The sequence below is a fragment of the Diorhabda carinulata genome, chromosome 6 (genome assembly GCF_026250575.1).
Source record: "Diorhabda carinulata isolate Delta chromosome 6, icDioCari1.1, whole genome shotgun sequence".
NCBI classification, from domain to species: domain Eukaryota; kingdom Metazoa; phylum Arthropoda; class Insecta; order Coleoptera; family Chrysomelidae; genus Diorhabda; species Diorhabda carinulata.
In genome coordinates, this window is record NC_079465.1 from 20920641 (window position 1) to 20944600 (window position 23960).

Sequence of the window (23960 nt, forward strand, 5' to 3'; positions counted from 1 at the left end):
ATCCGTACTGTATCTATGGACAAACGGAAGATCTAAACCACATTTTTTACGGATGCCCCATTAATCGAACCCCCAATTTTGATTTATATAACAAGCTAATTGAACTAAAAATACCTACACCAATTACGTTACCCAACATCTTAAACAGAGAAAACTACAACATTATAAATCTAATCATGAAATTTATCAAAATATACAAAATTGAGATATAAACAAAAATAATAATTATAATACACATATACATTTAAAACTAAATTTGAAAATAGGTCAAAAGAGAATCCTTCGTATTAAGACTCTGGTCCTATTTTTCCTAACCGAGGCAACATCCCAAATGTGTGAAATGCTCGACAGTTTCCCCTGAGCGAGAAGAGTTTTAACCTCTGTTGTTATTGTCTTTTAACATGTCTATCTCACAAGAAGAACAGAAGTCATTGAAAAAGAAACAGAAAAAGTATAAAAGTCACGCTGGCCAAATACTGTTTAGGTGGAGGCCAAAATGGAGAAGAAAAAAGCGTGATAACTAAGGAAGTAAAGACGACAATTGTTTTCCTCCCGTCAAAGCATTGCATTGGCCATGGAACAGTAGTCCAAGCGCGACCACTCATTTTATGAAAGCATTATTTATACGGCCTCTCAAAGTGGCTTCCATGCTCCAAATTGACTTCTGTTGTCAATAAAGTTATACGTACAAAACTTTGAGAACCTTGGTGAAATAAAAGAAATGGTAGCTCTGGCAAGAAATTTTCGGACATCAGGGCGTCGACAGTATCAGGCTTAGACTTTCGAGCACGAGCCTACAAGTAAAAATAACTCAGGATACTGAAGAAATATCTGCAAGGATAGGTTAAATTGAGCCAGTTCAAAAATACAAAAACAAAGATTCTAGAACTCAAGGCAACCTTCAAGAAGATACCCTCTACCTGTCAACTTTGTACCTAGTAGGCAAGTACCTAATTACACGCCGAAAAAGCTCTTAAGAAGAGGTTCGCCCACTCAGATTAGAACGTTTCTTACTGAATAAGGTTAGAAAAGTTCTAAGTTAGGCAGTTAAGAACATTTATACGACGACTAACCAACCGCGGCAACAAGCGAGTATAACCAACGGTAACCCCTCCCGAAGAACTAGGGGGAGTGGAAGAAAACAAATCGCGAAATACGGTGAGGTTCTGTTAGAGTAACAGGGGGTAGAGGAATAGCTAAATGAAACGAATTCGTTAATAAATAAATGAGGGCGTATTGGGGGAAAACGCTTGGACGTGTCAATATGTTTTTTTGAAATACGCGTTTTTGTATGAAATATCTAGCCTTGCTGAAAAAATTGAGGACATTTAGAAAGTTGAGAGTCCTTAAATCTTCATTGATATTGTTTACGAAGGCTGTCCTGTTATATCACCAATAGTAAAAGATACACTGTAGAGTTGAAGCCATTTCAACTACAAGACAATAAAGACCAAAAGGATTGAAACAAAACAGTGTCTCAAGTGACTCATTTGAATTTTTGGGAGTATTCGTGGAAACGGAGGATAGTTTCAACACTTACTTCAATTGAATTTTATTGTATGTTCTTGGTCTTTACTTCAATTTTCTTCTTGAGATTTTTTTGTTTAATTAATAACTTTATCATTACTTTATACCTGCATCACTTGAAATTTTGATTAATAAATCTAACTTTAAAAAAGTTATGTACAATATTACTTGGTACGAACCTTGTAACTAGGACCCTCAATGAGAGTCATATATACAAATAAATTCAGTGGATGTACCAGCTTACAAAACATTTTCTTATAAATTTCATAACAACGTTGCCAATAGTTTCAGCAAAATCATACAAAATGTGTATATATTTTTTCTTCAACGCCTTTTAGGGTAAACCATACAGTCATTTGATACTTATCAATTATTGGACACTTGCATTTAGAATCCTACAATAAGAAAATTTTGTTTATTCATTTAGTTGTGAATGTGGTTCCAAATATCTATTAACAAATCTGTCAGTATCACCCAATACCTTGCCTAGCCAGAGTCTCCTAAACATAGAGGAAAACGAGAAACTGAATAGCTGAACTGATAAACAGGAAGCAAAGAAGAGGAAACAAAACAAGGAATTCAAATAGGCAAAAAAAAGTAACAAGTTTCGTCAAAAACCGAATGGTATGCCATATTTTTTGTTAAAATTGAACAATGAGGTCACTTGAGATTCTTGTTAGAAGTTATATCACCAATCGTACATCCCACCAATTCATAGACAACATATTCCAGATTCTGGAGATAACGAATCATTCCTATGTCAAATATGTTATAAGGAAGAATCTGAAAGTTAGAACAAAAGCATCGAAGACGAGCATTTGAAAATGCGGTTAATAGAAATGGAAGGAGTTAACCAATTGAAGGAAGATGTTAGAATAGAAGAAATGGAACAAGGGGTCAAACAACCGAACGATGATGTAGGTAGAGGAGAACTTGAGCAAAGGGACATACAAAGACAAAATGATGTAGATAGATTAGAAGAAGAAAAGAAGTAAAAATATCTGGTTTATGCTTTATATTCGTAGATGTCCAGAATATGATTCTTCAAGAATGATCACGGTGGCTATATGCCCGAAATCATTATCAAATGTTATTATTGTTATTAGTCAAATGTTATTTATTGATATTTCGAACATTCTCTGAAAAATCATTCGAAAAAACAATTAAAAAAATATTTTTTCTACGACCGTGCGTTTTAACCCACTTTCCCGCACGCATTTTAGTTTTGAAAGTGTCACTTTCCCGCACTAGTTGCTATGACAACCCAAGCGTGTAATTGTTACTAAAACGTCAAAGTTGTTCAAAACGTCTTGGAAGTGACCAAATAAGAACAAATTCTGAATTAAACCACATTAAACCGAATCCGATAAAATAATATTAATGGATTCATCCGACGAAGAACTTCCCGAAGCCATTTAGAAGACATCAAATGAAGCTAATTCCGAGCTGTTACCTGCCAAATCCAGACTAAAGTATGAGAAGCAATACGACCATTTTGTTACATGGTATAAGGAGAAAGGGGCCAAAACTTATAAGGAAGAGGTATTTCTGGCGAATTTTTCAGACCTAAGTAAGATTTTGAAATCTAATACATTATGGTCCCGCTATTCGATGGTAAAAAGTTTCTCTGTTCTACAAATGACGTCACCGTCATCGTCATCGTCTTCTTTATGCGACCTGCAACCGATGCCATCCTCACCGACGTCATCTACCTTCCAGTTGAAACCAAATAACTCCACTGGGCCGGCAATTCTTACTAGTCTACAGAATACAACAAATTGTGTTTTCAATATTAATATTTATAATAATTAGTAGTTTTTAGTTAAAATTTTGTATATTATTATGTTTGTTGGAATAAAATAATTTTTGAAAAATGGGTTGGTATACTTTTTTGTATATACGGTCGTAGAAAAAATAATGTTCCTAACTCATGCGTAAAGTGTCTTTCCCGCACTTGACCGATCTCCGCACCGCGTCGTGCGGGACAACTGCAGTCGCGTGCGGGAAAGTATCACTCTCCGCACTTGTTAGGAAAATAGCTATTTTGTAAACCAAAGTTTATTTAAAATATAATAAAAATAAAATTTTTACTACAATTGGTTCTTTAAGGACAACGTTATTTATAGTACAAGTGACGATATTTACTAGACGAGATCGATTTAGTTACAACCACGTGAAGTACATAAGATTTTTCCTATTTCTCACAGAATTCACATAGATGTTTATTAATTTCATTCGATACTATTAGCATGAAATTATGGACAGCTTTGACCAGTTTCTATAGGATAATAAGCATTGTTATTTTATCAACAGCTTCAAATGGACATATTATCAAAAAATGTTAGAAATTGAAATTATTAAATCAATCACAGATTAATGTAGATAGATTAGAAGAAGGAGAGGTAAAAATATTTGTCAATACGCAATATGTCAAAGAAATTGGTGAATTATATGAAATTTATATTCGTCAGACACAAGCCAATTTTTAGTGTATAACCAAAAGGTTAGGTATAGGTCTTGGACAGGAGGAATACTCTTATTAATACCTTACAAAAGATTAACAAAATATTGTCCAATAACTATAAAAATTATGACCAATAACTGTACATTTTGCTATTACTTCGCTGAAAATTATTGTAATTCAATTTTTTGCTGAAAGTTTAATAAAATTCGCACACTATGGTATACTTTCATTAACGTTTCATGATACTTAACTTAGTGGATGAATTTTGAAAATCAATCAGAGTCCAATAACTATAAAATTTAAGACCAATAACTGTACATTTTGCTATTATTTCGCTGAAAATTACTGTAATTCAATTTTTTGCTGTAAGTTTAATAAAATTCGCACTCTATGGTATACTTTCATTAACGTTTCATGATAGGAAACTTCAGTTTTATACCTCTTTTATATGTCCACACTAGCTTTAGCGAAGAGGTGACACAATAGATCTTTCGAGTTGAGTTTGAGCGTTTCTTGACAGGAAAGTGAAAACTCCAAAAAAATCTGTCATGGGAATACGATTGTGTGATAATGTAAAGGAAGAAACACGGTAAAGGATATAAATAATATAAATTCTAAAGTGACTTAAAAAAAGGTGTGTATTGTAAAATACTATACGCAACATACCATATATTAAAGAATATAAAATAAAAAAAATGCATAGTCTGTTATGAATTTCGTCAAATATCCAATTCCGTTGATCAATTATTGTAATAAAAATAGAAAAATCGAAACTGCTTCTAATTTAAAATAGTTTTATTACCATCTTCCAGGGTGATATTAAAATTGTAATAATTGATCCACATCGAGTATTCGATATTTTTTACGAAATTTTTATTATAATCATTTTTTTCTATTAGTTGGCATATATTTCAAAAATCGTATAAATTATAAAAGATCAGTTCGAAAAATTAAAATTATTGTTAAATATAATGAATATATAGACGGTAAAAAATAAACAAAATTGTTTTCCGAAAGAACCCTCTGGTTCCGTTTTGGATTAAAACGGCGATGTAGAGGCATCTGAACACGTTGAATCTTGTCGACAATTTATTGAATGCTGTAACGCCATCGGCATCAACCATTCTTTTGGTAGGCAGCGTTCCAAAAATGGTACCCAACTACTGAAATATGCCAGTCTATTTACCCATGGAGGAATATCTTGTCCGCTTAGAATCTAAATACAATAAAAATATGTTTATAACAAGTATCAGTGCAACAATAATTCACGTAAAAGTAAAGATTAGAACTGTTAAATACCACTAGTTATTGACTGTTCAGTTAAAGATAATTTTTGAGGAAAATTGAAAAAAAAAAATTGTTCACTTGCCGTTCCTCAAAGGAGAAAACAACTACTTTCCTGGCAAGTACCACGAAGAATATTGAATTACATCTCCTCCGAAGAACGAAATGGTCATAACACTGACTAGTTTCGACGTTGTCACATCTCTTCAGAGTGACGTAACGACCTCTCGTTCGGTGTCTCTAATCCGACCTGAAGACACAGCCAGCCAGCGCTGCTACTGAATCATGTAGTTAAACATTCCTCAGTAGACGCCAACTGCTAACCATTAGGTCAAATAGATCTCTAGCCGTAGACGGCGATATGTGAATTAAATTATTAGGCATGCTCGAAATTAAAAAACATAAGTGGAAGTGAAGATGATGCTAGAAGCCGTCTACTGAGGAATGTTTAACTACATGAATCAAATAGCAACACCGACTATCTGGGTCTCCAGTTCGAATTAGAAACACCGAATGACAGGTCGTTACGACGTAACAACATCGAATCTAGTCAGTGGTTACGACCCTCTCCTTGTAATTACAGATGTCAATTTCGGATTGACAATGACATCACGTTCTTTAAATGAGATGTAATTGAATATTGTTCGTGGTATTAGCCAGGAAAGTAGTTGTTTTCTCCTTTGAGGAACGACACGGCTAACTGGACTTAAAGTAGAAATGCAAAATACTTTCTTAAATACTTAAATGTTAACAAGAAATAGAAAAATGTACAGGAAGTATTTCAAAAATTGTAATGTAGTAATGTATTTGGAAAAGATAAATGTAAATAATTAAAAATAGACATGGAATGTATGAGTTAGAGCTCATTGATTCTTTAAACTAAGTCGGCAGTTGGATGTGGATAAATAAAAGATGTTGAACAATTTTTTTCAGTCATTTAAGAGGTTCTAGTTTCAGTAAATCGTAAAGAAATCAATTGATTCGATAGCTTAAGATAAATTAAAAAAAATATTTTTAATGGTGGTCGACTCAGGGAAAAAATAAAGAGAGCTTTTCGATTCTTGATATTTCTTTTCTACTCATCATGTACTATCGTTTGACATAAATTTTCTTGATGTATTTCATAAATTACAATTACATCTAAAATAAAAACCGGAAGTGATGTCATAATTTTGCATGCGGGAAAAATCAAGCAACTTGGGTGTCGACCTCTAGACCTATGGTTTTATTGTTCATACCCCAAAAATGATTCATAGGACTTTTACACAGCCGGCTCTCGGACTAAAAATGTTAAACATACATGTGCCGAGTGACTTTGATTTCCGTTTGGACGGTTCAACCTAAGAAATGTTTGGAAAAAAAAATCTCGTCGTTTACACATTTCTTGAAATATCTCGAGATAGAAAAAATATATGCCATTTTCTCTATTTTACTCAAAATTAGTTTACTTACGAGTAGTTTGGTGCATGTTTCAAAGTTTTCAATACTACCCTCTTCAAAGAAAGTTGCCGCCAATGAATTTAAGTTGAGTACAAAACCATAGACAAAGCAGTGGTGGTAAATCTACCAACTCTTTGGACCAGGTCATCTGAGACGACAGATTTGCGTTCTTGGCCCCCTTCATCATGTACATCATTACGGCTATCTTTAAACTTTCGACACCATCACTCATGAAGTTTTCCCCATACACACGACTTATTCTCCGATGGATTTCTGCAGCACTATAGCCTTCAGCCTGTAGAAAACGAATCACACTTGGCAGGATCATCAATAATGGCGGACATGTTTACGTGGCTGTAGCACAACGCTGACTGACGCCTGAATGTCAACAATGGCGAAATATGTTATGCCGAAAGCTTCGCAGACGCCTACAGCGCATGTCTGCTTTCTTGTGCCCGCGTAGCGTCTGCACGGAGCGATCGGAGGTTGAAAAACAAACGGCCCTCGTATATCTCCTTTTACTCATCCAAGTGTGACTGCTTTCCCAACTGCTATCTTCTTGTCCTAAGAACTTGCAGTTAAACTGGCTTATTCATTCGCTGTAGCACTCGGATTCAACTAGGACTGTTTTTTTAGACATAAACTCGTGCTTGCTTTGATTATATTTATTCACTAACTATTGCACATTATAGACATAGACAATGAGTCATCATCATCAAGCCTTTTAATCCTTTGGATTATGGCTTTCGTTTTTAGCGCTTTAAAATCATTTTTTGAGGTGGATTACTCCTCGTTCTCTATTTTTGTTTTCTTTATAGTTTATCGTTTGTCTTGGCTGTGTTATGTTTGGACCTGTTATGGTTCTCATTATCTTTCTGTCGGTTCTTTTAAGTTCTTCTTCTCTTTTGTTTATTACTGTTGCTTCCATCGCATACGTGATTAGTGGTCTTATTAGGGTTTTGTACATTTTTATTTTGTTCTGTTTGGTTGGTTTTTGTTTCTTCCAAAGGTTTGATAGCCTTCTTGTATTCTTTCCTTTATCCTGTTTCTCGTCATTTGTCTCAACGTTATTCCTAGTTAGTTAAAGGATCATATATTTTGTTTTTTCTTCATCTGCTTATGCTACTATCTGTGTTACGTCTGTTATAATGTTCTTATTCTGTAATCCTGCCTTTTTCACAATGCCTTCCAATATTATATGGTGGTATATATTAATCCTCCTGAGGTTCTTATCCTTCTCTAATGTTTAATGATGTGGAGCCACGACATCCTCTTTCTGCTGCCCCTTCCCTTACTTCACTCTATCTTTCTTTCACATGTCCCAGGTAGGCTATTTTCTTGCGTTCTAACGTGCCCAGCAATTCATTCTCCCTAGAATTTATTCGTTGGTTTTCCTTGCCGTCCATGGAACTCTCAAAATTCTTCGGTAGATCCACATCTCAAATGCCTCCAATCTGTTCATGATGTCCAGTCTTCCATAACGTACAATAACACGGGCCATACGTAGCATTTTGTGAATAATGTGGATCCTTCAGCCTGTAGAAAACGAATCAAACTTGGCGGGATCATCAATAATGGCGGACATGTTTACGTGGCTGTAGCACAACGCCGACTGACGCTTCAATATTAACGGAGTGTGTAGTGCGAGAGCTTCGCAGTCACCTATAGCGTATGCTCGCTTTCTTCTGCCCGCATAGCCTCAGCACGGAGCGATCGGAGGTTGAAAAAAAAAGCGGCCCTCATATATTAAATAGCTTCCTCTAGCATTCACGTTGCTAATTGAATTCCTTAGAATTTATGTATTATAAATTAACAAAATATTACTAATAATTAGATTTCTGGTCAAGTTGATCCATCGACACACTCCTTTGCTGTTTGAAATAATTTGATCAAAGTTTTCCAAGAAAAAGATGGCACAATAGAGTGGCCAGTCAAATCTCCCAATTTATCGCCTTTAGATTTTTTTATGGTATCTAGAAAGCATTGTAGATAAGACGAAACCTGAACCTTTACGTTACTTTACTGTTGATTAGAGATTGACTAGAATATGAGGAGATCGATAATTAAGATTTTGGAGAAACGTCCAATTTCATAAAATATTGATACAATTCCCACTTACTTTACAAAAGGCTCCTGAAAAATGATTACAATTATTATTCATAAGATGATAACGGTCTCCTCTAAATTCTTTTCCTAATTCATTAATAATTCTTTTAACATCTTCTTCCGTAAAATCTGTATAGCCTATGTGAATTGTTTGTCTGGAAATTAGATATTAAAAAATTAATTATCCCAGTTTTAATAGATCATAAATTTAGAATAAAATTATTATTTCATAGTTCATAGTTGTGGGCGAGCCTTCAGATTGGCCTTTCGCGCCTCACTTGACGTTACCAAAGGCCGATGTCCTTTAAGAAGCAAGGCGCTTCAACTTGCACCCTTTGATGGTATTAGACAAGCTGTAAGGTTTGCTCAGGCGTTTAAACCGCGCTCGAGTATGTTCAGGATACTCGCAGATAACGTGCTCTGCGGTTTCGTCCTCCTCCACGCACCAACGGCAATCCGGATCGTCCGAGATGCCCATGGTGTGGAGATGGCGAAATTATTATTTGTAACGTCTCTTAACTAGAGTTGCCCGACGGATGCTACCTCTATTTTCCTTTGACAATCACTTTTGACCGATTATCGTTTTTAGATCAGGTAGTTGGCATTACTGAACCAAGATGGAGGACCGCGGGGGCGATTCCGACCCGGAAATCGACAGGTGAGTGTATGTTTCATCGGAAAACATCTTTCAAGAATCCCTCGAGGGTCAACAATTAGATATGCCGAGGTATCACCACTATACGATATACCGGTCTCACAGTCCTGATCGCAGATAACATGAACGACCTCCAAAGGCTCCTTAACATAGTTGGAATACTCAGTCGGTTTATAGTGCCGGATAGAAAAAGCAAGAAGATCATTCATGAAATTCAAAAACGTGTTTACGAACTATGACTTTGACCTCAACCTAAGAATAAGATTCACAAAATGGCCCGTGCTATTGTACGGTATCTACCGAAGAATTTTGAGAGTTCCATAGACGCCAAGAAAAACCAACGAATAAATTCTAAGGAGAATGAATTGCTGGGCACGTTAGAACGCAAGAAAATAGCATACCTGGGACATGTGAAAGAAAGAAAGATAGAATGAAGTAAAGTAAAGAGGATGTCGTGGCTCCACATCGTTAAACGTTAGAGAGGGATAAGAACCACAGGAGGATTAATCCATACCAAAATATAATATTTGAAGGCATTGTGAGGAAGGTAGGATTACAGAATAAGAAAATTATAACAGACGTAATACAGATAGTAGCATACGTAGATGATAGCAAATGGACAGAGGGAGGTGATCAACAAATCAGAAGAAGAAGAAGCACGCAATAAATGCAGAAAAAACAAAATATATGATCCTTTGACTAACTAGGAATATCTTTGGGACAAATAACCAGAAACACGATAGAGGAAAGAATACAAAAAGTCTTTCAAGCCTGTGGAAGAAACAAAAACCTATTAAGAAAACAAAAACTTAACCAACCAAAACAAAATAAAAAACCCTAATAAGACCACTAATCACGTATGCGATGGAAACAACAATAAACAAAAAAAAGGGAAGAAGAACTTGAAAGAACCGAGAGAACTATAACAGGTCCAAACATAACAAAGGAGTGAGAAAGGAGAGCAGAGAAAAACGAGGACATAGAGAAAGAGCTGGAGAAGGAAGATATAGTGAAATACAGAAAAGCACAAAGGCTGAACTGGGCTGGGGATATGATGAGAGGAAAATCAACTGAAATGATGAAAAGAATAAGCCCATTGTGGTCAAGGAGAAGAGGCAGACCGAGAAAGACTTGGAGGAACGAAATATAGGAGGACATAAGAGCACTTTATATAGAGAACTGGAGGACAAAATGACGGAACTGAAAGGAATGGAAAATAATAACAAAAGCAGCCAAGACAAACGATAAACTATAAAGAAAACAAAAATATAGAACGAGGAGTAATCCACCTCAAAAAATGATTTTAAAGCGCTAAAAGCAAAAGCCATAATCCAAAGGATTAAAAGGCTTGATGATGATGATGATGACTCATTGTCTATATCTATAATGTGCAATAGTTAGTGAATAAATATAATCAAAGCAAGCACGAGTTTATGTCTAAAAAAAACAGTCCTAGTTGAATCCGAGTGCTACAGCGAATGAATAAGCCAGTTTAACTGCAAGTTCTTAGAACAAGAAGATAGCAGTTGGGAAAGCAGTCACACTTGGATGAGTAAAAGGTAGGAGATATACGAGGGCCTTTTTTTTTCAACCTCCGATCGCTCCGTGCAGACGCTACGCGGGCAGAAGAAAGCAAACATGCGCTGTAGGCGACTGCGAAGCTTTCGGCATAACACACTTCGCCATTGTTGACATTCGGGCGTCAGTCGGCGTTGTGCTGCAGCCACGTAAACATGTCCGCCATTGTTGATGATCCCGCCAAGTGTGATTCGTTTTCTACAGGCTGAAGGACATATTGCTGCAGAAATCCATCGGAGAATGAGTCGTGTGTATGAGGAAAGCTTCATGAGTGATGGTGTCGAAAGTTTAAAGATGGCCTTAATGATGTGCATGATGAAGGGGGCCAAGGACGCAAATCTGTCGTTTCAGATGACCTGGTTCAACGAGTTGACAGAATGGTTAAAGAAAACCGCAGGTTCACCATTACTGCTTTGTCTACTGAATTTCCAGTAGACTCAATGTCTGTTTTGTACTCTACTTGAATTCATTGGCTGCAACTTTTTTTGATGAGGGTATTGAAAAGCTTGTCCACAGATATGACAAATGTCTTCGGTGATTATGTCGTAAAGTAACCGTTAGTGTATCAATTTTTTGGTAATAAAACTATAATTTTATATGAAGTTGTCTTTTATTTATAGAATATCGGAGGTTGCAAAAAAACAGCCCTAGTACTTATTGCTAAATCATAAAGAAGACTTGTCAAAACTTCTCTGATGCACGTTAAACAGCAAGAGCCAAGAATCGCATAGTCCCAAATCTGACGTGTAAGGATAAGGATTAAAAGCGACTTGTAGCATGAAGCATGGTCACGATGAACGATGAACCATCTTGTAGGTTCCGGTAACCTTTTGTTTACACATTTTCATCTATTTTAGAAGTCAAAAGACGTCCCAACCGTTTCTCGTTCTTTTAACTGATTCATTTTCACTTTTAAATCGGTCATACCACTTGTAAATAGTTTTTCCACCATCACCAAGACATATTTCAATATTTTGTTAGCTTTTTTAGCACTTTTTTCCAACTTGCAACAAAACGTGATGTAAATGCGTTAATTAAGAACCATATTCACGACAGACTAAGCAAAAACGAGCCAAAACTTGTCACTATTACTTTCAACACGTAAGATTTGAGATATACTAGTTGAAATACTAGGACCCCAGAAGTACCTGGCCTGACCTAGAGATGGCAGTAGTTGCTGGACAAAATACCACTGTATTAGCAAGTACACAATCTATATAGCATATGTTTCAAGTTTGAAGACGCCACGTTGTTTAGTATTTGTTTGACAGCCATCAATAGTGAAAGTTTTTAGTGAATTTGTAAACATGGAAAAATTGGTCATCGTTAAGTCATACAATAGTTTTATTTGAGAAGCTGAACTAGATTCTACTGTGAGTGATACTGCTCCTTCTTTATCAACAGTAAAATATTGGGTAGCAAAGTTTAGACGAGACTGTATGATCTGCGAAGACCAGCAGCGCAGTGTCGACCGAATGAGGTGACAACTCCAGAAATCCACTGGATGATCATCGACTGAAAGTGCGCGAGCTAGCATACATAGTAGGCATTTCAAAGAGTGCGGTACATCGCATATTAACTGCAAATGTAAGATGTGTGCCGCGTTTGCTGGCAATGGAACAAAAACAACTTCGTGAAGATGAAGAAACAACGGTCCGAAAAGCAGGAAAAGACCGTTCCATCTGCAGACAAGGTCATGGCGTCGGTTTTTTGGGATAAGCATTGGATAATTTTCATTGGCCATCTTTAGAAAGGAAAAACCATCAAAGTATCAGAGTATTATGTGAGCTTATTGTAACGTTTGAGCGAAGAAATCAAGCAAATACGGCCTCATTTGGCTAAGAAGTGTTGTACTTCTTTTTAAGATTAACGGCGATTAGAGTGACCAATTTTTTACCTTGTTGTCATAATCAGCATACAATCAGATAGTTTTTAAAAAAATTTACAAACATTACCTAAATCTGAACTGTTCTCCTAATTCTTTTTCATCCCTAGGTATATTTTCAAAGATTCCTGTGAATGAATACTGATGTCCGCCGTAAGCATACTCAGTACCATATATTTCAACGCCTGAAATTAAACAAAGACCGAGGATAACATAGAAAGTAAAGGGATTCACAATTGAATTTTCGCAGTATTTTAAGGATGTCCTGTGGCAGAATTAAGATTTGAATTTCGGATTTCTCCGTAACCATTGAGCGCTGGGGCGAGGGGGGTATCATCATTCGTGCGTGATGTTGCAGTGGACGGGTGACAACGTGCGTTTGCAATCGAAGCGTATTTCAAAACCAATGATTCGTGTGCAATTGCTCGTCGAAGATTTTGCTCTCGTTACAATATAAGGTGACGCCCCAAGTGAAGATTTGGTTGGAACACGTCAAGGTTCCAAGCAACGAGTTCAACAGAAAACAACCGACGACCGGGACCGAGCAGGACGTCGATAAGGAATGAACTCGTCGCGGCAAGTTTGCGCGACAATCCGCGTCAGTCCGTTCGCTACCTTGGGACTTCCAAAAACTATAGTTTATTGAAGAAAGATCTTAAATTTCATCCGTTTAAAATTCAAATTGTGCAAGCGCTTAAGCCTAATGATCACAATTTCTGTGAGACAATGTTGAAGCATTATTTCGTACAATGAACACTATCTTTTGGAGTGATGAAACCCATTTTCATTTGAATGGAAGTGTAAACAAGCAAAATTGTCGATAAAACCCTCCCTTAAAACAACCCCAACAGTCCCAAAGTGACGGTTTGGTGTGCGTTCCCAATCAAGGGAATAATTTTATTGTAAATCGTCAAGGGCAAGCAATTTCCGTAAATTGTGTTGCTTATAGGCGAATATTAACGATTATTTATTTCCAACATTGAGAGAACTTTCTGCCTTCAATTTATAGGCATGGTTTCAGCAAGATGGCGCTACGCCTCATAGTGCTAGGGAGACCATGGCGCTGCTTCGTGATTTCTTCACTAGCAAATTGATAACCCGTTTCGGTGATATCGCTTTACCACCCAGGTCCCCGGATCTTACCCCCATGGACTTTTTTCTATGGGGGTATCTCAAAAGTACGGTACAAACCCGGCGACAATCTCTGAACTGAAAGAAAATATCGTTCGCAGAGTCAATGGCATCTTGGCGGAACTTCTCCAGCGAGAGGCAAGAAATAGCGAAGCCAGAATCCAAGAATGTATCCGACGTAACGGCCAACATTTGGTCGATGTAATTAAAAAAAAAATAAAACCCGCATTTGTTTACCTTGTATTGATTTAAACTGGAAATGCATATTTTCTGTATTTTTTTTTATTATATAGATTTTAAATCGTAATTTTGCCACTGGACACCCTGTATTATCCACTATCGCAACTTGATTTCACTTATTACAATCATAGGATATACGATACTATAAACAGTTATAAAAATAGTCTGGATAACTTCACGATTATGTTCAGTCAGCAGAATTGAATTCAATAAAATTACACTGATACAAATCGATCATAAGTTTTATGACGATGACAAATATTTTCCATTATCAACACCTGCTAGGTACACATCATATTGTATAATAAATGAGTGACTGATAATTTCTAAAATAAAAAGTTATAACAGCAACAATTTCATTAATTTCCTTTTTTAAATTATCTTTAATCAACGAAAATAAGGTAAATATGTCATCGCTACATCTTCATCATCATTTTTTAGCAGTCTATTCTGCCCATTGTTGGATGGAAAGAGAGAGAAATGCTTTATTGTCAAAAAAATTGTTGTTTGTTGTGAAAAATAAAAAGTAAAAATAACTTTACAGAGTAGAAGGCACTTTCTAGTAAATACGCCCTCAAAATATTGCGGAATGCGGGAAAATAGTATATATCGATTTGATTTCAATTGGCAAGTGATTGTGCATTTTTTTTGCATTGCCAAATTTTGAACCCGTAACTAATTCTGAACGTGGAGTAGGTCTAAAATTTTATAAAATGATCTACTGTAAGTTGATGAATGAGTTTTACTACAAAGGTGCTGTAAAAAGACTTAACTTCAGGTCGTGGGCAAACTGCAATAAGTGATTTTTGTATTTATATTGAAATATTTTCTTGAACATTAGGTTAACAAGTTATCTTCATTATACGAGGATGTTTTGACATCCAGTTAGCCTAGACCAGTTCCATGCATAAACAAAATATTGCGTTACCATAGCAACGAACAATAACTTATTAGAAGTGTGAGAAAACGATGTAGACTCCTTAAAACGAATTGTTACTATGGATGAGACTTGGGTACATTTCAACGATCCAGAAACAAAGCATCAGTCGATGGAATGGCGACACTCTGGTTCTCCGAGACCTAAGAAGTTTCGTGTCCAAAAATCTGTTGGAAAAGTACTTGCTTCAGTTTTTTGGGATTGCCATGGAGTAATCATGATTGATTATTTGGATAAGAGTAGAACAATAACTGGTGATAACTATTCGACATTACTGACCACTCTACGGGAAAAAATTAAAGAGAAAAGACGCGAAAAGCTATCCAAAGGTGTTTTATTTTGGCAGGACAACGCCTATGTCGTGATTTACGGTTTGAAATACTGGAGCCCCCTCTTATTCACCAGATTTGGCGCCGTCCGACTATCATTTCTTTCCTCAACCGAAAAAAAGTTTAAAACGTCGTAAATTGTCTCCCAACAAGGAGGTAATAAAAGCTGTGGAGGTCTGGTTTGCAGAGTAAGAAGAAATATTTTTTTTGAAAGGTCTAGAGACATTGCAGGTTTGCTGTAATAAACAGCAGGATATCAGGATAAGAATTTTTCAATATATCCTCGCAATTATGAATATTCTATGTAAATTGTCTCAGAAAATTTAATTATCATTTACCCAATTTGATCAATTTACCTTATAGTTCAGATAATGATGTAACAATGAACTTTGAAAGATTACTCACAAACATATTAAGAAGGAAAATTGATGGACCGAATAATTTCGGCACGTTCAAATCAATTGCATCTCTGTAATTTGACAAATCCGTATATTATTCGAACATAGAATTGATATGCCAAATTTGATAAATATTCAAATATAGAAAAAGATAAAAGCTCTTAATTTAAAATACAGAAGCAACGTAATCCAGGTAATGGAAATATAAATTAATCATATTAATTTATACTCAATAACAAGACCTATTGCAGGGTTCCCAGCAAAATTTGCCTGATAAATTCCCTAACTTTCCCTGACCCAAACTCAAAAAATTCCCTGACCAAAAGGTACGCGCAAAATCAGCTTGGATTACTAATAGTAATAGTATTAATAGTAGTATTAATCATTATTATTAGTATTAATTAAATTAATTTAAAAGCATTTTCAATTAGCTTCAGATTGATTTTTATAAAAAATTAATAAAAACTTAGAAAGAGAAAATAAATTTGGTTAATTTGTAGCATAATAAATTGTTATGAGAAAAATTCTTTTCAGAGGCGCCATCTAGTGAGAAGTACAGCAAATTCTCTTTCAGAGGTGCCATCTAGTGAGAAACACAGCAAAATATTTCAGAAGCGCCATCTGGTAAGACGTAGCGCAAGGATTTTCTAAAATCTGGAGTTACTCCAGATTTTACTTTATTTTAGGATTTTCCCTGACTTTTTGAAATTTTTTGTAAATTTCCCTGACTTTTAGAGAATATTTCCAAATTTCCCTGACTTCCCCTGACCATTTTGCAATTCCCTGACTTTCCAGGTCGCTGGGAACCCTGTATTGTGAGATGGATGATAAAAAAAAAATTAACTAAATTGGTGCCTGACGTTAAAAAACTGCATCGAGTGAAAACATTTAAAAGTTTGTTTCATGTTAGAAACCGATCCACTATTGAGTATTAGACTAGACCAGAGATCAAGATCAATTCTCAAAAATTTTTTATAACGATGTTATGAGAGAGAGAGAGAGATCTTCTTTATTGTCAAAAAATTGTTACAATTTGTAGACAAAAGCTTGTAAAAACTAAAAAACAAACAAAAAAACTAAATAAAGATACAAATACAATAAAATTTCAATATACAGAAAAAAACCACAATGAGTAACAAAATTAGTAAAAGGTAATAATTAGTATATAAGTATATAAATATATATATTTATATATATATATATATATATATATATATATATATATATATATATATATATATATATATATATATATATATATAGCATATTAGTATACACGAGGGGGTACCCAATGTTGTTTTTTAAATAATTAACTTATACTCTTTCTTCTTATACACTTTTTATTTATCAACTCCATGTACAATACAAATCTTGTTAATATATCATCTTAACCTTAATGATGAATAATACTCGATAATTCTCTATGATTCTCACTAACTGACTTCTTCTTTTTTTTTTTTTTTTATTTTCATATATCTTAACAGTAGGCCAGAAAGTAAAAAAACTAATACCTATATTATTAAACACAAACCAGAAAAGTATTATTTTTAACACCCAAAAATAACCGGAATTATTTTGTAAATGCTATATATTTACAAATATTTACAAAACAACCTTATGCCCTTCAAAATACTCTCTATTACAAGTGATACATTTGTCCCAGCGGTGCTTCCACTGTTCGTAACATTGTTTGAACTCATCTTTAGAGATGGTTGCAAACTCCTGTCTCGTTCTTTTCTTAATGTTTGCAATGTTTTCAAATCGCCGTCCTTTTATGCCCCTTTTCATGCGTGGAAACAAGAAAAAGTCGCACGGAGCCTGGTCAGGCGAGTAAGGTGCGTGGGCCAGCGGAACCATGTTATTTTCAACAAAAAACTGGCTAACAGTGATGGATGAGTGTGCAGGTGCGTTGCCACGGTGGAAAAACCAGTCACCTGTTTGTCGACCTTCAAGATATTCCACTGATTCAGATGGTTGATCAATTGTCTGTCGACGGTCTGTGCTGTGTTCTTTCAAACTTTTGTGACGTTTGTCATCAATCGACATGTCGCCATTTTTAAATCGAGAAAATCACTCATACACTTTTCCCCATAGCATCAACTTTGTAAGCAGTTTTCAACATTAAAACAGTTTCAGCAATGCTATTCCGGTTACTTTTGGGTACCTCCTCGTATATAGCAAAATTAAACCAGTATGTAGCATGTCCGAAATTAAATATTATTATTAGAATAGTAGTCGTTTACTGCGTGATGCAGGAAAAGATTATTTGATTTCAATGTGCAAGTGATTGTGCATTTTTTGCATTGTAAAATATTGAGCCCTTAACTAATTCTGAACGTGAAGTGGGTAGGTAAAGGTCGTGCTCCGCGTTCCCAATTGGCTGGAATTGAGGTGATTTTTAGAGTATATTTTTATGTAAGAGAGAGAGAGTGAGAGAGTAATAAAACCCAATTCTTCTTCTTAGTGTGCCGTATCAAGTCCACCTGACGTTGGCGATCGCCATTGCAAAACTCTCTCTATCTTGGGCTAGTCTAAATAACTATCCTGCTCCTCTATCTCATTCCATTCTTCAACCAAGAGGCTTGTTTCCTTCCAATTCCTCTAGGACCTTCAACTTTACCCATCATAATCAACCGGCTACCACGCTTATGTGTCCCAAATTTTCCCGCATTTAATGTTAATCAAATCACAAACATTTGATTTTGCTTTGTTAAGGACTGCATCGTTTGTTTGCATAGCTGTCCACGATATATTAAACATGCGTTACCGAATGTGAAATTTTAAATTATCATTAAAGAGGAGTGACCCAATTACTAATTCAAAATTTAATACGGTCATTTTGAATATTACAACAGAATAATCAAAATATTTCCAATACAGAACAATAGAGAAATGTTTGGGATTGCTCAAAAGCCTTATGTATTAACGTTTATATAGCCGTATCATACAATTTTTTTTTCAATAAGTAGGTATCAAGTATTGAAGAATATCTTTCCTACAACTTTCACCGAAAACACATCCATAGCAAAATTAAACAAGAACAGGGTAGAAGGCACTTTCTAGTAAATATGCTCTCAAATTATTGCGAAATGCGGGAAAAGATTATATCGATTTGATTTCAATTGGCAAATGATTGTGCATTTTTTGCATTGTAAAATATTGAGCCCTTAACTAATTCTGAACGCGAAGTAGGTAGGTAAAGGTCATGAGTGAGAGTTTTTAATCTTCTAAAGAAGTGAGCCATGCTGTTTAGTCCGAGTAAATATCTAACAGCCCTCTTTTGTAATTTGAAGATTCGCTCAAATTGAGTCGCACCACACGTACCCCAGAAGAGAAGGGCATATCGGAGATGCGACTTAATAAGGGGATAATAAACTGTTAACGAAGTGGATAAGTTTAGTTTTTTGGGAACTGATCTCAGCGCAAAACAGGAGGAACTCAATTTTTTAGATACAGCGGCAATATGTTAATTCCCATTTCAAGAAATTGTTCACAACAAGCCCTAAGAATTTGACAGTTCCAATGGTACTGTTATTTAATAAAAAAGGCAGCAATGTGTTTTTATATGATAAAACTTTAGTTTTAGAAACGTTGATAAAGAGAAGATCAGAATCCCAACATGATTTAAGGGTGGTAAGGTCACTAGATATGGTCCTATGAAGTGCCGTGAGAGCAGGGTTCCTTTACGAGTAATTAGTGTCGTCTGCAAATATAAACATATTTTACCATTGAAGTCTAGATAGGCGATGTTTATGAACAGAAGAAACAAAATAGGGCCTAGTATTGAGCCGTGGGGCACTCCACATTCTATTGGCTTACAAGTGGACATCGTTGTATAAGCTGACTTCTGTTGGTAAGGTATGATTCAAACCATGCGAAAGGTGTTCCCCTGAAACCGTAGTACTGCAATTTGTTAATTAAAATATTATTATTAACACAATAGAAAGCGTTAGAAAAATCATAAAAAATTATTGAAGTGGAGTGATGACTGTTTAGGCTTGAGTAGACATATTATTTAGGAGGGTGAATATAGCATCATTTGTGCATTAGTGCAGGCATCAAACTCAAAATGGTGTCAAACATCCGAATTCTTTAATGAAGCTCCGATTTTCATGAAAATTTAGAATTAAGCTCATCTTACCCTTCATATGAAGATCTACATGGTCGCAAGGTGTGCAAATTGTTTTTAAGAGGTGAAAACCAACCCTTATCGAAAAATACCAATATTATGGTTTTTCCTACTTTTTTTCAATTCAAATGTTTTTCGTTTATGCAGCATAAATATCTTAACATATTATATAATAGACAATTCATATATTTTGAAGTATCAACCCTTAAAAATCTTTAAAAACTACCCTTCTGATGAAAATAATATAGGAAAAAATTTTGTGGGGATTTAACACATTGCAATTCTATTTTTACTGAGAAAAATTCATATCATTTTAATAAAATTTGATTGGTTATTAATTTTTATTATTCAACCCTTAAAAACTACCCCTTTACAGAGACTGAAAAAAATAAATCTAATGACTGCCAACTTTTAGATTTTGCATTATTTTTGGTATTAAAGTTTCTTGTCTCTTCTTTAAGTAATTTTTAATTCTTTACACCCTGACCCCTTAAGAACCACCCCTTCACCTCTTGGTACCTTCAAATGTACCTACAGGCAACTTAGCATCAACAGAAAAAATCCGTGCGCCAAAATTTGAAACATTTTCATATCATATCATTCACAAAAAAAATTCAAATTTTTTCTTTTTCTTATTTTTTATGTAACTCCATAAATTTTGAAGCTATCACATCCTAAAAACAACCATTTCAAAAGTAATTTTCAGGGCTACAAGCCTATGTATGTTAGAAGGGCTTGAGACCCTCCACATTTTATTAATAAAGAGTCAATCAAAAGGCTGAGGAAAAACAATCCTTGCACTATAGTGACAGATTAATTTTGTTATAACTCTGTCAATTTTTATGCTACAAAAAAAATTAATATAGCAAAATAATCATCATAAAAAATACTTTGATTTGACTGTTTGTTTTTGTATCTCTTATAGTTATGGAGAAAAAATGAGCAAAAAAATTTTTTTTAAATAAACAAAAAGTATTATTAAATGCTCATTTTTTTTCAAAATGGCATTAATTTTAGTGCAATATTTTTTATCTTCAACTATTTTACATCATATCTCACTGAAATTTAAGTCGAAACGACTTTTATCAGTGGTCATTTGAAATGTCTTTTTAAGCTCTTTATAAAGTATTCCATGACTTTTTGTTGAAAAATGTACCCTTTTCCCGTTATTTGAGGTTAAATGCTCAATTACGTAAAACAAAAGCTATTCAAGTATCTATAACTTGCATTATGTATAACATAAGATCTTGAAATATAGCACAATTTCTTTGTTTTTTTAATAAGCTTCATTTTTGTTCATTACACTTTTTCGATAAAATGCATCATTACATCCGCCCCCGAAAAGGAGTGGCATACCCCTGGGGAGGGGTACGGTTGGCACACACACCTCTCGCTTTTTGGATACACATCTATCATCTGTCAAAATTTCAAATAAATCGGTTCTGCATTAAAGAATTCGGAGGGAAATGCTTGAATTCGTGGCCTACATTTCTTACTTAAAAACCCAAATTGATGGGTAGTAAGTATTTTATATTTAAACAGAAATGATAACAGCCTCTTTTTGACCAATCTTTCTATTATCTTAGATAATGTGGGAAGGAGTGCAACAGGGAGATAACTCAATGCTTGATTTTTATCTCCTCCTTTATGCAGAGGTATAATTATAGTCATCTTAAGGCAATTGGGAAAAGTGCCATTTTGAAATGAAACATTAATTAAAGTGGTAAGGTGATTTAATGTGCAATTAGGTAGACACGAAAATATTTTTGATGTTAAGTCCATCAGTTCCAGATGAGTAATTATTTTTGATGTCATTAATTGTACCAATAAGTTCTGCTAAAACTACAGACAAAGAAGAAACTGTGTAAGTTAGCATTAACATCAAGGAGATTTGAAAGCGGATCATGAGAAGGAGTTATAGAATTTGATAAATTTCTGACTACATTCACAATGTAAGGTGAAGTCGAGATTATGCTCGATGAAGTAGCATTATTTCTTGATCATCCACAATGGACCATGTTTCTTTGGAAATATCACGAGAATTGGCGAGGCTCCTATTATAATAAATATTGGTCAAAAGTTTTTGCCCACCCTATAATCCATCCATCGTAAACGAATGGTTTTTGTTCTAACAAATTCAGACTGTTTTAAAATGAGTGAAACCAAGGAATTATCGGATGAAACTCGTGCATTAATCACGTTGTAGTTTTATTACTATATTCTTATCTATATATGTTCTTTGAAGTATAAATAATAAAATGGATTGTATTATTTTTATTTGTTGTTTTCCATAAAGTATAGAGGGCAAAACCTCTTGACTGGTAGAGTACATCATCCTTTAAAAAATACACTATTGATTAAATGGTCAAAAACTTGGAAATTAATTTAATCAAGCTTATTTGGGTACAAATAAAAGGATATGTGGCTCTCTACAATATAACATATAAACTTATTGATGTTCAGCATTTTTTATTGCAATTATTTTAAAAAATTACGATAAAAATGTGCAAAAAGCTATAGAACATGTAGTTAAAGAGAAGCAGGATGAGAAGCTTGATAGTATTGTGGAGAAAACTATAGAATTCTTTCGAAACCAATGAGTTAAGTGAAGATAACCTCAACTAACTAAATATTTATATCAATATGTTCAGTCTCATTTATATTTTATGGTATAATGTGCCTAAAAAGTTACACAAGGTCGCCAATCTTAAATACCAGAGAACATTATAAATGAGGATGTGCAAGTATTTATTTATCTTAGAGAAAGCCACCCTGTGGAACATTATTTTTATTGTTCTAATTTGCTTCTTCTGGTAAACCAACAGACTTTTAAGAGAGTTTATTATATTCACAAGCAACCTTCTATATATTGATAACATATTTTAAGTTCTTATCATCATAAATGCAAATATTGTTATTTTGATATTTGAATATCTGATAAGCAAGTAAACAGGTTGGCACAATCACTTAACAACTGCCTCATTCACTTATCAATTATACAGATACTGTTATTTCAAATGTGCATATTGACATTGGAATAAATTCCTTATTAATAAGTAACCTAGAGCTTTAAGCTTAATCAAATGACTAAAATTATAGTCTGGAATATCAACTTACAATAAGAATTTAAAGAATAGACATGTGATTTCTAAGCATATGTTTATTATTAAAAACAAATAAACTATGGCAAATTTCCGTATCGTTCCAGTTTTTATATGATTTTACGTATATTCATGTATATTTTCTTAGTTAATTATAAAGAACATTCACAAAATGTATAGTAGAATAATACCAAAACAAACAAGTTAAAAATATCTGTTTTTTGTTTAACAAAAGTTTTATATCAATCAAAGTTTTATTTGTAATAGATATATTTTTGAAGAAGTATTTACTTACCGGAATGAAATACCCCCAGACCGATATTACTTGTAAATTCATTAATTTTGTACATATCATACACATTTAACAATACAGGCTCACGAGACATTTTATTCGGAAGTAATTCATCGGAACCCGAGTCTCTTACACTCATACAACTAAACGGTAAATTGCAGGTCAAACCATTGGAAAACATTTCTAAAAATACAAATGTTATGTTCTAAAATAGATACATAAGAGAAAGAGCTTACTGTAAAAATTATTAATGTTGAAGTTGAAAGAACAATAGTGGTCGCTATTTTTATTTATTTCATTCCAACACACTCACTTAAATGTTTGAGGAAATAATTAGTTTTTTAACAGGTTATATTTCCATTGTGACTAACAAACAAAATTTTAGCTGACTCTTGACATTTAAATGAAAGATGTTCACTGTTTGTATTTATATAAATAAAACAGAAGAACTCTTATGAAGATGG

General features: G+C 34.3%; 1 protein-coding gene across 2 annotated transcripts; it reads right to left on the minus strand.

The window, feature by feature from the left end:
• Positions 1 to 4611: 4611 nt before the first annotated feature.
• LOC130894932 (deubiquitinase DESI2) lies at positions 4612 to 23952 on the minus strand. 2 transcript variants are annotated; one of them, XM_057801979.1, is made up of 5 exons: positions 23810 to 23952; positions 23500 to 23679; positions 13010 to 13124; positions 8835 to 8976; positions 4612 to 5207 (listed from the first exon to the last, which is right to left on the minus strand). In XM_057801979.1, exons 2-5 carry the CDS (start codon positions 23675 to 23677, stop codon positions 5031 to 5033), a joined length of 612 nt encoding a protein of 203 aa, XP_057657962.1. In that variant the 5' UTR covers positions 23678 to 23679; positions 23810 to 23952; the 3' UTR covers positions 4612 to 5030. The 2 variants fall into 2 exon arrangements, with proteins under 2 accessions (XP_057657962.1, XP_057657961.1); XM_057801978.1 differs by having other exon boundaries at positions 23733 to 23952.
• Positions 23953 to 23960: the final 8 nt, after the last annotated feature.

Coding starts and splice junctions, on each gene's coding strand:
- LOC130894932 (XM_057801979.1), bottom strand. CDS start 23,677: ATGTTTTCCAATGGTTTGACCTGCAATTTACCGTTTAGTTGTATGAGT. Junction 13,125..23,499: donor TCTGGGGGTATTTCATTCCG/GTAAGTAAATAC, acceptor GTTTAATTTCAG/GCGTTGAAATATATGGTACT. Junction 5,208..8,834: donor TTTCAGGAGCCTTTTGTAAA/GTAAGTGGGAAT, acceptor TATTGTATTTAG/ATTCTAAGCGGACAAGATAT.